The sequence below is a fragment of the Plasmodium sp. gorilla clade G2 genome (assembly GCF_900097015.1).
Source record: "Plasmodium sp. gorilla clade G2 genome assembly, chromosome: 12".
Taxonomy (NCBI): domain Eukaryota; phylum Apicomplexa; class Aconoidasida; order Haemosporida; family Plasmodiidae; genus Plasmodium; species Plasmodium adleri (nom. inval.).
In genome coordinates, this window is record NC_041704.1 from 697,911 (window position 1) to 712,500 (window position 14,590).

General features: G+C 17.0%; 4 protein-coding genes across 4 annotated transcripts in view; 3 read left to right on the top strand and 1 right to left on the bottom strand.

Annotated features, from left to right (window-relative positions):
- Window positions 1-481: 481 nt before the first annotated feature.
- PADL01_1218500 (thrombospondin-related apical membrane protein) lies at window positions 482-1,540 on the top strand (the record flags this gene model as incomplete). The annotated part of the gene is made up of 1 exon (XM_028683143.1): window positions 482-1,540. The coding sequence occupies one exon, from the start codon at window positions 482-484 to the stop codon at window positions 1,538-1,540; it is 1,059 nt and encodes a 352-aa protein (XP_028539350.1).
- Window positions 1,541-2,600: 1,060 nt separating this feature from the next.
- Window positions 2,601-4,411, top strand: PADL01_1218600 (conserved Plasmodium protein, unknown function; the record flags this gene model as incomplete). Its single annotated transcript, XM_028683144.1, has 5 exons — window positions 2,601-3,546; window positions 3,637-3,819; window positions 3,905-4,066; window positions 4,193-4,268; window positions 4,357-4,411. 5 exons carry the CDS (start codon window positions 2,601-2,603, stop codon window positions 4,409-4,411), a joined length of 1,422 nt encoding a protein of 473 aa, XP_028539351.1.
- A 610-nt stretch (window positions 4,412-5,021) lies between these two features.
- On the bottom strand, window positions 5,022-11,676 carry PADL01_1218700 (conserved Plasmodium protein, unknown function; the record flags this gene model as incomplete). Its single annotated transcript, XM_028683145.1, has 3 exons — window positions 5,022-5,069; window positions 5,239-5,326; window positions 5,456-11,676. The coding sequence occupies 3 exons, from the start codon at window positions 11,674-11,676 to the stop codon at window positions 5,022-5,024; spliced, it is 6,357 nt and encodes a 2,118-aa protein (XP_028539352.1).
- Window positions 11,677-13,710: 2,034 nt separating this feature from the next.
- PADL01_1218800 (AP-3 complex subunit mu, putative) overlaps window positions 13,711-14,590 on the top strand; it is a gene marked incomplete at both ends in the record, with an annotated part of 1,869 nt that continues 989 nt past the window's right edge. Inside the window, one exon of the mRNA XM_028683146.1 lies at window positions 13,711-14,590. This exon is cut by the window's right edge and continues 989 nt beyond it. Within this exon, the coding sequence (XP_028539353.1) occupies window positions 13,711-14,590 (880 nt within the window).

Below are 14,590 nucleotides of genomic sequence, written 5' to 3' on the forward strand. Positions count from 1 at the left end.
CCTTTTTTAAAAATGCTCAATATAAAAACATGAATAAATTAAAATGAACATTATTTATATATATTGATAAGTAAAAAAAAAAAAAAAAAAAGGATGTAATAAATATATTATAGGAAAAGAGAAAAAGGACGTTATATATAAAATTTATTATATAAATATAAATATATATATATATATATATATATATATATATATATATATATATTATCATACATATTTGGATGTTATACTTTTAAGTGCTCATATTTAACATTCATTATATTTAGAAATATATTAATAAAAATATAATTAAAAGATTAAAGAATTATATATATTATATATATTATATTATATATTTTTTTTTTTTATTTTTATTTTTATTTGGTTTTATTTGTATAAATAATTTCATCATGATAATATATTAACATGGGTACATATAATTTCATGTATATTTTTACATAATTTTTTTTTTTTTTTTTTTTTTTTTTTTTTTTTTTTAAAGATGATTAATCTATTGTTAAATAAAACTAATTATTTGTATTTTATATTTTTCTCATTTGTATACATTTGTTTAAATGATGTGTGTTCATGTAATTTGAAGATGCGAAATAACTGGGAACGTTTTTTACAGGTTTATCAAAACAATGGTAATTACAAACTAGAAATTTTAGAACCTGAATGTACAATACAAAAGAATATATCGACTGAAGAAGAGAAGGAAGATTTTATAGATTTTGATAGAAAAGAGTTATTATTATATGATTTTGTAGTAATAAAGAATTCTCATTTTACTGATGAGAAGACTTTAGAATTATATTTATTAAAAGAAGAGAATAATAAGAGTTATTTGATGTTAACATTTTATTTAGGAGATTTGAAATTAATGATTGGACAGAATTCTCCATATGAAATTAGTTTAATATTAAATGTAGCATCAGTAAATAAAAGTATCTCGAATTGTAAAAATAATAGTTATAATATTGTTCTTTTAAAAACATCAGATGTTTTAAGTACATCAGATTTAGAAATTTTAGAAGGTCCAATACAATTTAATTTAGGTAAATCATCTGGAGCATTTCGTATTAATGTGACTAAATTTTTTTTAAATAATACATGGAAAGCATTTACAAAAGATAAAATTTCTTTTTTAATAAAACCAGAAGAAAATTGTTATACTGTTCTAGAAAATAAATTAAATAAACCACAATTACTTATAGAAAAAAAAACAACATTTTATTCAGAATGGGGAGAATGGTCTAACTGTTCTATGGATTGTGATCATCCAGATAACGTTCAAATAAGAGAAAGAGAATGCATACATCCTTCAGGAGATTGTTTTAAAGGAGATTTAAAAGAATCTAGACCATGTATCATTCCTTTACCTCCATGTAATGAATTATTTGATCATAAAGATAATTCAACTTTTAAAATATTAATGATTATACTACCTATTCTTCTAGTTATATCAATAATAACTATATTGTATCATATTTTTTATAAAAGAAAAGGTGCTGAAAAGGAGTTATATGAAAATGTCGCTGGTCGTTTTATGTACGACTAGGGAACATCGAACAAAATCAAAGAACAAGAAATGATAACAAATAAAATAAAATGAAATGAAATAAACAGATCTAATATATATATATATATATATATATATATATATATGTATGTATTTTTTTTTTTTTTTTTTTATTTTTTTTAATTTTTATATGTTTTGTTACTTATAAAAATATTTGTATTCAATAAATTTCTTAATATTTAATTGACCTTAGTTTTATTAAAACAAAAGAAAATATATAAAAAAATAAAAAATAAAAAATAAAAAATAAAAAATATATATATATTTGCCGTTATAATAAAAAATATTTGTTATAAATAAATTTTTTTTTTAAAATGATGTTTTTTATTTTCGTGCATGTATCACTCAATTGATCATAAAGAAATATTTTTTTAAATAATACACATATATATAAATATGTATATATATTTTAGGGTCTTATAATAAATAAATAGTATAAAATGTAAAACCCTTTTCTTTATAAATTTCTTATAATGCTTACACATTTCCCAAATAAAGGATTTATAAAATAGGGCACCAAGAAAATTGTCCTTATCATAATAAAGTTATAACTAAGAGATAAAAAAGAAAAATATATATATATATATATATATATATATATATATATATATACATATTTTTTTTTTTATGATGAGAAAAAAATAAAGTATTAAACGCTCCTTCTGTTCTTTTTTATTTATGCATGCAATAAAAAATTGATTATAAATTGTAGAAGAACATACAACCTTCTGTATTCATAACACATGCACATATGGTTATATATTAATATTTAAAAAAAAAAAAAATTATTACATATAAAAAATATATATATTATATATATTTTATTTAAGAGGTTCATAAGATGTATGTTGAATATTATTATTTTTTTTTTTTATTTTTTTTTTTTTTTTTTTATGTATGCGAATAGTAAATGAGGAATGACATAAATATAAAAATATAAAAAGAGCACAAAAATATGTATATACATATATATATATATATATATATATATATATATTTTTTTAGATGTGGAAGAAATAATTGAAGAGGTAGCATTAAGATGAATATGAATTATTATAATAAATATAAGAAATTTCGACTTATCCTTTTTTGTCTTATATTTTTTTCATATTGCTTAATAGTACAAGTTATATATTGCCTAAAGATAAGAACATCATATAAACATGAACCGTTGTTATTATTAAAAAGTGATGATGAGCCTATAATTTCTTTAAATAAAATGATTCCTTATTTATCTGAAGAGGTTTCTATAAGTAAAGATAATATTATGACAAAAATAAATGTGGAAAATAATATATGTATCGAATTAATAAAAAAACATGAAAACATAAATTTGCCTATAGAAAAATTTTTTCATTTTAATAATAGAGAATATACTATAGATATAGGAAATAATAATAATATATATAATTATACAAAACGTATTTTGAATAATAAAATAGATTTTGAATTATGTAATAAAATATTAATATTTATCATTCCTTTTAATAAGGATATGTGTTCTTTTACTTCTTATAATAATTATTTTTTATATATAAATTATTTAAAAGATGTTAAAATTGAATTAATAATAAGTGCATTAGAAAAATCTAAATTTGTATTTCTTAAAATACCAAAAATATTTAATTTAAATACAACAAATGCTAATTTTAATGATAACGATTATATTATAGAAAAAGGAATATTAGAAAATGATCTTATTAAAATTGATATAACAAAAATTATTCACCGTTATATATGTAAAAAATACTCTCTATATAAATCTGATGAAGAAATAAATGATGATGATAATAATGATAATAATGATAATCTAGGACAAACAAAAAATAATAACTCCAATAATGATATATCAGAAAAGGAAATAAAAATGGTTCTCATGACATCACACACCTTAAGTGATATTATCATCTTCCCCTCTCTTCTTCAAAATGTCCAGTCATTAAAGCATTACAAAAATATTAAAAATGTTGTAAAATTAAAAAAAAGTAATCAAATGAATAAAATATATATATATATTATATATTTATATATTATATATATTATATATTATATATATTATATTTTTTACTTTATAGAAATAAAAAAAAGGTATACAGAATGGGAAAATTGGTCTCCTTGTTACAACGTATGTAATAACAATTTTTCTTATAAATGTAGATATTATAAATGTCCTACAGAAAATAAAGAATTTTGTGACCAAAATTTTCATATGAATTTTTCAGAGTGTCCATTTACATCTTGTGAAGATCCAATAAAAAGTAAACCAAAAAAAAAAATAAATAAAAAATAAATAAAAAATAGACAATATATACATATATATATATATATATATTATTTTAGAAGAAAATGATGAAGAGGGAAAAAAAGAGGAAAAAAAGGATAAAAACAAATCAATCATTATAAATCATGAGAATAATAGAGATCAAGAAGGACCCATAGATGATGAAACCATGCTCAGATATAGAAAAAATAAAAAAATTAGTTTTTTTATGTGGATCATAAATAGTAAAAATAAAAAAAATAAAATAATTACTCTATATATATATATATAATATATATATAATATATTTACAATGCATATTTTAAATTTATCATAAGTTCACATTATATATTTAATTTTTATTATTTTAGATAAAAAATTGTCTCTTGGTTTATTGATATTTTTTATATCAGTCATAGTCCTTACCTGCATATATTGCTATATAAAGTAACTCCTTATCTTCTTTTTTATTTTTTTTGATTTACCATAAATATGATCATTTCTTTTTCCCTTTTTTTTTTTTTTTTTCTTAAAGTTCAACACTCGGTTTTTATAATGATGAAGAATATTACGTGTCAAAATATACATAAATTGTTTATTTACAGAAGTTGATATATAAATTAATATTTATAATAAGCATTCATTATAATAATTAAAAAGGAAAAGAAATATATATAAATGTATATATATATATATATATATATATATATATATATTTTTTTTTATCCTTATACATATTATATATACTTATATTTTTCTTTTAAATTTTTCTATAATTATTATTTTATTATTTTATTTTTTATTTATATAAAACATTATGTTGTTTTGTCCAAAGATGGATAAGTTTTTCCAGTTAACATACTTTTCCCCTTGGGGAAATTTACAAAAAATTTTTAATTAAAAAAATGAAAAGTAAAAAGAAAAAAATATAATAAAATTATTGTCATGTATATAAATGAACATACGAGCACACGTATATACACACATATATATATATATATAACAAATATATGATAAGTATATTTTATAAATCAAACAGGTAAATGATAAATATGCAATTTAAAAAATATGTCATTTATTATATTTATTTAATTATAAATACCACATCCTATCATTTTTTCTTTTAAAAATATTATATTTACACATACTATATAAATCTACACTACACAACTGTTATCGTTTTACAAAAAAAAGGGGAAATCATGTATTCAGTAAATTCTTCAAATAATCAGGGCACATTCTTTTGGCCTAAAAAAATAAAATAAAATAAAAAATATGTACATGTCAGGTGAAATATGAAAAAATATATACACAAATAAAATAAAATATATATATATTAACATGTCAGGTAAAATATGAAAAAAAAAATATACACAAGGGAAAAAAAAAAAAAAATTCTCCAACTAGCTATATATACCTGTTCATTTGTGGATATTAATTCAATTAAATCGCTAGAAATAGAATGTTTCTGTTCTAAGGCATGAAATAAGGTAGAGCATTCATCCCTTCCAAAAAAAAAAAAAAAAAAAAATACAAAATAATTATATAACAAAAAATGCTCAAAAAATGAAACACATAGATCACAAATATATATACATATGTATATATATATATATATATATTTTGCAACTTACGATGGTAACATAAAGAAAATATAAAAAAGGGAGTGCTTAAAGTCTGGCCATAACATCGATATACACATGAGACATCCTTTCCATATAAATTTATTTGTCCAAATTTTTTTTTGTATTAATAAAGGTATAATAATACTACTTACAAATTCTCTTAATATATTAATATTTTTAGTAATTTGACATAAGAATCTTCCATAAATAGGAAAGATTGTATTACTATTTTCTGCTATTTGTTGTATTATACTAGCTAAATCTTTAATTGTTATATCATTAAACATTTTAGTATTATCATCATTATCTATTGTGTTTAAATTGACTTTAGTTACAAAATAATCTAACATAACTCTTTGTATATTTTTATATTTATTTAAATTATAATATAAATAAAAAATATCAGCATTTGTTACATAATATGTTTCATTATCATTATCGTTATATTTTTTTTTCTCTAGAATGTAAGCATATGGTAATTTTACTATATTATTGATACAACATTTCATGAATTCGATTTTTTTATTTTCATCTATAATTTCATTTTTTATAATATCATTAAATATTTGTAAAGTTTGTTCTTTTTTTAAGAATGCAATCATTTCTATAATGAATTCGAAATTATTATTTTCCAAATACAAATTAAAACAGAAATTTAAAAAGTTCATATAATTCTCATCAGAAGAGGGTAGAGATTTATATAAATTGGTACTTATATATTTTATTATTTCGATATTAATTTGGAATGGATTATTTTCTTCTGTATTTTTTATATCATTATTATTTATATCATTGGATTCTTCTAGAACAATATTATTATTATTATTTTTATCTTCATTTTTGTTAATAAGATTATTATTTTGTTCACTATCAATATTATTATTATTATGATCATCATTATGATCATTATTATGATTCTCATTATAATTTTGTGTATGGCTGTTTTCCATTATATTATCATCTTGTTCTTTGCCTTGACTTAATATTTTATTGTTATATTTCAATATTCTAAAAAATTCTTCATGAAACAAAGATTTTAATAAAGGCAATGTTATAATAAATTTGTTGAGTAATAATTTTTTTATTTCCTTTTTTTTACAATTATTAAAAATAAATATATATAAATGAAAAAATATAGTTGATCTGACACATATGCTTAAATAATTATCAATAGAATTTAATACAAAATTTGATATTTCTTTTAATTTTAAATATATTTTATTCTCATTATTTTTTGTTTTATCATCTTCTATTTGTTCATTAATTAATATATTAAATTGTAACCAGAAATTTTCTTTATGTTTTTCATATGTATTTTGTATATTAGAAAAAACAAATTTAATTAATTCTTTTACATAATTAATAGTTATAAAATTTAAAAAAATATTGGTTTCTTTTAATTTCAACCACAGTTGATTATCTTCTAATAAATCTATAGTTTTTATAAATAAAAAGATGAAAATTTCTTCTAATAATATTCTTTGTGATATTTCATTTTTATGTAAACATTCTTTTTCTTCTTGTTCTATGAAATTTTGTCCATAAATATTAAGAGATATATTTTTTATGTTATTATGATTATTTATATTACTACTACAATTTTGATGATCTCCTTCTTCATTTTTATTATTAAAAAAATCCGTGTCTTTCATAAAAGATTCAAGGGACCCATCTTCAACCGTTGAGCTATAAAAGTTATTTAAAAAAAGGTCAACTTGTTTATTTATATTATTATAATCTTTAGATGAGAATATTTTTTTTTCATAAGATCCAATTTGTTTATTATTTGTAAAAAGTGATATAATATGGTTATAAAAAAAATTAAAATTTGATAATAAAAAGTTATGAATAAAATTCATTAGTTCTACTGGCCATAAATAAAATGGATAATAAGAAAAAAATAATATATCATCTTTCAAATTTTGGAAATACATATTACAAATATATAATAAGAATAATATAAAAATTTTATGATAATATCTAAATATTTTCTTAGTATATACAAAATAATTTAATGAATTATTATAAATACCTTTTGTAGCTGTTATTAATTTTTTTAATAATGTTCTTATATCATTTCTATAATTAAATAATGTATTCATATAAATACACAATATGGTTTTTTTACATTTAATATTTTGATTTTTTTTTAATAAATTAGATATTAAAGAAAAGCATAAAATATTATTTGACATATTTGTTGATTTACTTATATTATATTTAATATAATAATTAATATTAAATAGTTGATCTTTATAATTTTTTTTTTCTTCATTGTAATAATTATTATATGAAATATTATTATTCATAGAAATAGATTGATTTAAATTATTATTCTTATTATTGTTATTATCATAATAATTACATGTTTCATTTTGTAATTCATTATTATTTATATTATTATTTGTTGAAGTGTCATTATTTTGTTCACTCTCTGAATATGCATGATCTGAAAAATCAACATTAAAATATGAATCTGTTTCATAATTATTTGTATGATCATTTATATTTTGTATCATATGATCATCTGATATATTAATGTTGATATTTTCTTTATTTTTATTATCATTCATTTTTAAATTAACATATAGATCTTCTTGATCTTCTTGATCTACTTGATCTTCTTGATCTACTTGATCTTCTTGATCTTCTTGATCTACTTGATCTTCTTGATCTTCTTTATTTATATCTACAATTGTATCACTTTGAGTTATAGTTTCTTTTATTTTTATATTGATTTCTTTATTACTATTTGTATTGTTAATATATCCTTTAAAGTCTACATGAACCTCTATATTATGTAACCATATAATAAGATATATAAAAAAAGAAAAAGATAATTTTGGTGTTTCTAATATTTGCTCTATAAACGTTTTTATATATTGATCTCTATGTTTTAATAAAAGATTTTCATTATGTAAGATATAAAGTATAAGATTGAATGTCTCGTCATAAGTACATTTTATTTTGAATGATTTATTCTGTAATTCACTACGATATACACATGATGTGTTTGAATTATCTAATTTTTTTTTTAACTTAAAAAAATAATTATAGCACACCTTTGTATATCCTAAAATGTTTGAATTGTCAATAATATTTTCGTTCTCCATTATATGGTAAGTATCATCCATATTAAAAATATAAACACAAGAATTGTTTTGATATGGATCTATATTTTGATTTACTTTTACATTTTGATATACATTTTGATTTATATTTTGATTTATATTTTGATTTATATTTTGATTTATATTTTCATTTACATCATCTTCATCGTTTAATTTTAATATATTTTTTTTTTTTTTTTTTTTTTTTTCTTCTTGTATATACAAATAAAACAACAAATTGTTATATAACTTAAAAAGTGTTGAATAATTCATAAATATATCGTTGGGAATATTTTCTTGATATATATTAAATGAATTAATTTTTATTATATATAAAGATAAGAAAAAAAATTTTAATTGTTCCTTTAGCATATGATTAAATATAATTCTTTTTACAATATTGTTTATAATTTTTATATTATTTATTTTATTTAAGAAAATATTTTCACCTATCACCTTCACTTGATTTTCTAAATTATTATTTATTATTTGAGAGAAGATGATAAAATAATATAAATCTATATTGGTCAAAATATCTTCTTTATCTTTTATATTTTCATAATATTTTATATCATTAAAAAAAAACTTTCTATACAAATCAGTATATTTTATATCTTTTACATTTAATAATTCTTCATTCTGTGAATCATAATTCTTTGGAATAATATTATTATCATCATTATAATGATAATTATAAATACAATCATCTATAATATCTATTTTGTTATTGTCCTTGTCAGTATTTTTTTTTTCTTTTTCCTCATCCTTTTGACATTTATTTGATGTAATAAATTTGCTCATAAATTTTTGAATTAAATTATTACCTGCATCATCATCTTTGTTATTGATATTATTATTTGTTGATTGACTCACACGTGTTATTTTATCATCACATGATATATTATTATTATCACATGATATATTATTATTATCACCACATGATATATTATTATTATCACCACATGATATATTATTATTATCACCACATGATATATTTTTTTCATCACATGATTTATTTTTACCCATTTTATTATTTTTCTTTTCATTTTCAATTAAATCTTCTATATTTACATCCTTTGAACAATTAAATCTTTGATAATATTTCTTATCTAATTTAAAATTAGTAAGATATAATTTTTTAATAATCTGATTTATGAACATATTTTCTTTTTCTTCTTTTTTATGTTTCATATTACTATCAGTTTCATTCATTTTTACTTTTAAATAACACATTATATCAATATGTTCTTTTGTTATCTTTTTATATCCATAATTATCTTTTCTTAAAATATTTCTTTTAAATTTCTGATAATTATTATCTACAATATGGAAATTTTTATCTTCATTTATAATATCTGTATTATAAATATTATTTATTGTATTAATTTTTTTTTTTATTAGTTCATCTGTTGTTCCTGTTTCTCCTATAATATTTAATAGTTTATTTATATATGAATAATAAAAGGGTGCATTTATATTTTTTTTACATATTAATATATACAGTTCGTTTTTTATATATTCTAAAAGACATTCAACAACTTTAATTTTGTATTTCCTTTTTTTCTTATACATATTATTATTATTATTATTATAAATGTTGATGGTGTTATCACAATTAGTTTTAATATGGACATTTTTATTTTCTTCCTTTTTTATTAATATATCATCACTTTTTTTATATATGTCAAAAAGGTTGATTAATTTTTTTATCATAATAAAAATATTTTTTACAAAAAAATTTAAGATAAATGGTTCTTGTCTTATTAATGAAAATATATTTTTCATCAGGTGAGTTAAAAAAATTAAACTATCTATTTTTATATGATCAATGTTGCTAATTAGATGATTCATATGGATAGTATATATATTATTATTATTATTATTATTATTATAACTTTTATTATCATTTAATAAATATTTGGAAGAAGAATAAAAATTATCTTCATAATCCATATATTTTTCATATATATAATTAGTTTCATTTTCTAAATATGTATTATTATTATAATCAAATGTATAATTAATAGTATCTCTTTTGTTATTATTATTTATGTCATCACACATAATATTGTATTGATAATTATTATCATTTATATAATATATTAATTTATTATAAATATCTATTTTATTTGTGTCTTCCACATATTCGTTTGTCATCTTCTCTTCTTCATCTAATTCATATTGGTATTCAAAATTGTTATTACTATTACTTTTATTTTTATTGTCATTATTTTTACCGTTTAATAGACAAATTGAAGAATCAGATGTGTTGTCGTTTCTAATATAAAAAAGTATAAGATCATTAAAGAGTCTAATGTTTTGCTCCAGCCATATAAGAATAAAATGATCATAATTATTTTTAATATTATCTTTTTGTAATAGATAATCCAAATATTTAATGTTTAATATATTATTTATTAAATGATGTGTAGGTTTTGCTTGTATTAATATCTGTTTAAATATATTTTTTTTATTTTTTAAAATATGGAAATAAAAAATAATTTCTTTTGTAATTATTAAGAATAAATTTTTAATTAAAATATATTTATATGGATGATTATATAAGAAAGGATTAAAATGAAAATTAATAATCATATTAAATATTTTACATTTTAATAATACATAATTTTGGATACCTCTTTTTATATTTTCTAATTCATTATAAATAACATCAAAAGAAAATAATAAACCTTTCAATAAATGAAGAATTATATTTTTTAAATGTTCTACAATTTTTATTAAATGAAATTTAGATTCTAATAAATTCACATAATAACAAATAATAATATAAGAATATTTCTTATTTATTTTTATAATAGAAGATAAAAATATTAATACATGTGATAATATCTTTACTTTATTTGATATATCTTCCATATTATTATTCATACCATCATCTTTATAGTAAAATAATAATCTTTCTAATAATAAATTCATATAAGGAATAATATATGTATTTATTATATTTTTATTATATATATCTTCATCATTTTTTAAACACTGCAAAAAAATCTGGTCCACCTCATTTATTAATTCTGAGAATTTCTCTTCTTCTTTTTCATCTTTTTTTTCTAGAACCTTTATAGCTTTTAATATCTTTTTCTTTTTATCCTTGCACATTGAATGGTTCAAAAAATAAAAAATAAAATAAAAAATAAAAAATAATAAAATAATAAAATGGTAGCTACAATTAACTCAACAACAAAAACAAAATAAATATATTATATATATATATAAAATATTATTTGTATATATGTTCTATTTAAATATAAAAAAAAAAAAAAAATAGAGAGAAATAGAAATAAAGAGACAGAAATTAAATACAAATATATATATTTACATATAATTATTAATTTTATATTAGATCTAATTATTGAGATAAAGAAAAAAAAAAAAAAAAAAAATTTTAAACTGTGTTCATAGGATGATTTATTTATAATACTATATATCTGCTTCATAAAAGTTAAAATATATATATATATATATTTTTATTTATTTATACAACTTAAATATTATTGTTCCTTTAAGAAGTGAAGAATAATACTTATTAGATAAATTCAAAATGTGATATAAATAATATATTCTTAAATAATATAATATAATATAATATAATATTACTTGTCATTTTTCTTATATCTAATTATAAGCATAAATAAATAAATATATATATATATAATATTTAAGAAAAAAGAAAAAGTCCTTTATTGTAAGTTCTACAATAAATAATTTTTTATAAATTTTTTTCTTTTTTTTTAAAATAATGTGGAAAAAGTAATGCTATATTTAACATATTAATTCATATATATATTAAATTAAAAATACTAATATATAATAAACTTTTAATTATTTTTATATTATATAATATAATATATTATATATGTATATAATTTTTTATAGACTATAATATATTTTTTACATATATATAAAATATATACTATAATTCATTGCATATATATTTATATATATATATTATATATTCTCTTATAATGATCATACAAAAGAAAAATTTTAATTTTTTTTTTTTTTTTTTTTTTATCTAGTGGTAATTATATATTTTTAATTTTACTTATATTTATATAGGTCACAACAATAATAATATCAATGATAAAAAAAAAAAAATATATATATTGAATAAGTTTAAGATAATTTAAAATAAAAAAAAATATATATATATACATAAATAAATATTTATAAATATAACATTTAAACCTTTTCTTTTTTTTTTTCTTTTTTTTTTCTTTTTTTTTCTTTTTTCTTCTTTTTTTTTTATAGAGATTTTGATTTGAACAAATAATAAAATAATATATATTGAAGAAGCCGGCTTCTAATATATATATTATTTATATTTTATATTTTTATATATTTTTATTTTTATATTTTCAATATTTTTATTGCACAGATATGCAGAAAATTGAGATATAAAATATATATTTATGAAAAAAATAGAAAAGAAAAAAAAAAAAAAAAAAAATATACATATATATTATATATATATATATATATATATATGTATGTTTATTTATATAGTTATAAAATTTTAGGCATAAGAGAAAATTAATAGATTTACATAATAAAGAAAACCATACAGGTAAGAGAAATTATTATTTATTTATAAGATATATATATGTATGTATGTATGGATTTATTTATTTATTTAATTAGTGTGACCATAAACATAATATATAATACATAATATATATATTTTTATTTATTTTATTTTTTTGTAGAAATAAATTTGATGATTATATAAATTTTTTTAAAAAGAATTCAATGGTAGTAATAATACAAATAGAGAGACAAGGTTGTTAATTTAATAAGATTAGTTTAAAAGTAAAAAGTTTTTTTTTGATATATCCTATATATTATATATTATATATAATATATAATATATAATATTATTATGAAGGATATGGAAAGGAATCATAATAAGCAAAAATATATTCATACATACATATATATATATATATATATATATATATATTATATGTATGTGTTAAAGATGATTTAAAAAGACTGTCAAATATAAAAGACTCCTTTATATAATAATAATAATATATATATATATATATATTTATTTATGTGCAAATCTTTATATATTTAACCGAATTTCTATAATTTAATTTTTTATTTTATCAAAAAAAATTAATTGTTATAATGATCGATGCACTGTATATATTTTTTATTAACGGGCAACTGCTTATTCAAAGAAATTATCGAGATAGTACTAAGAGGACTGATTTAAGTCAATATATAAATAAATATATAAAAACTAAACGTTTTTATGAAAATCCTATTGTTGAAATAAATAATGTTTTTTTTATAAATGTAAATATAAATGAAATAGTAATAACTGTATTAACAAGAAGCAATTCGAATATATGTTTGATATTTAATTTTATTTATAAATTTATTGAGATATTAAAATATTTTTTTAATAATGAATTATCTGGAATAAATATAGTAAATAATTTTGTGTTGATATATGAGATATGTGATGAAATAATAGATTATGGCTATCCTCAAACATTAGAAGTAAATATATTAAAGAATAGTTTATTAAATAAAGTTAAATATTATAGTAAGACATCTAGATATTTCCAGAAAATATCAAATGAATTATTAAATGTAAATAGTGTAATTGAAGATATTATACATGATGATGTACATATACACAATAGAATTAGTGATAATAAAAAAAGTAAATCTAATAATAAAATTAGAGACTTTTATAATACGAAAAATGTCAAAAATAAAAATAATACATATGATTTAAATGAAAAAAATAAATTAAAATATATAGGTAAAGAAACATTAAATAGAATAAAAAATAAAATCATAAATAATAATAATAATAATAAAACAGTTAACCATTTTAATTATATAACAGGTAATTGTACATGGAGAAATAATAATATCTATTATAAAAAAAATGAAATATATATAGATATATTAGAAATATTAAATGTAACTATAAATAGTAATAATCTAATATATGCCCATATAAATGGAAAAGTTACATTAAAATGTCATCTCT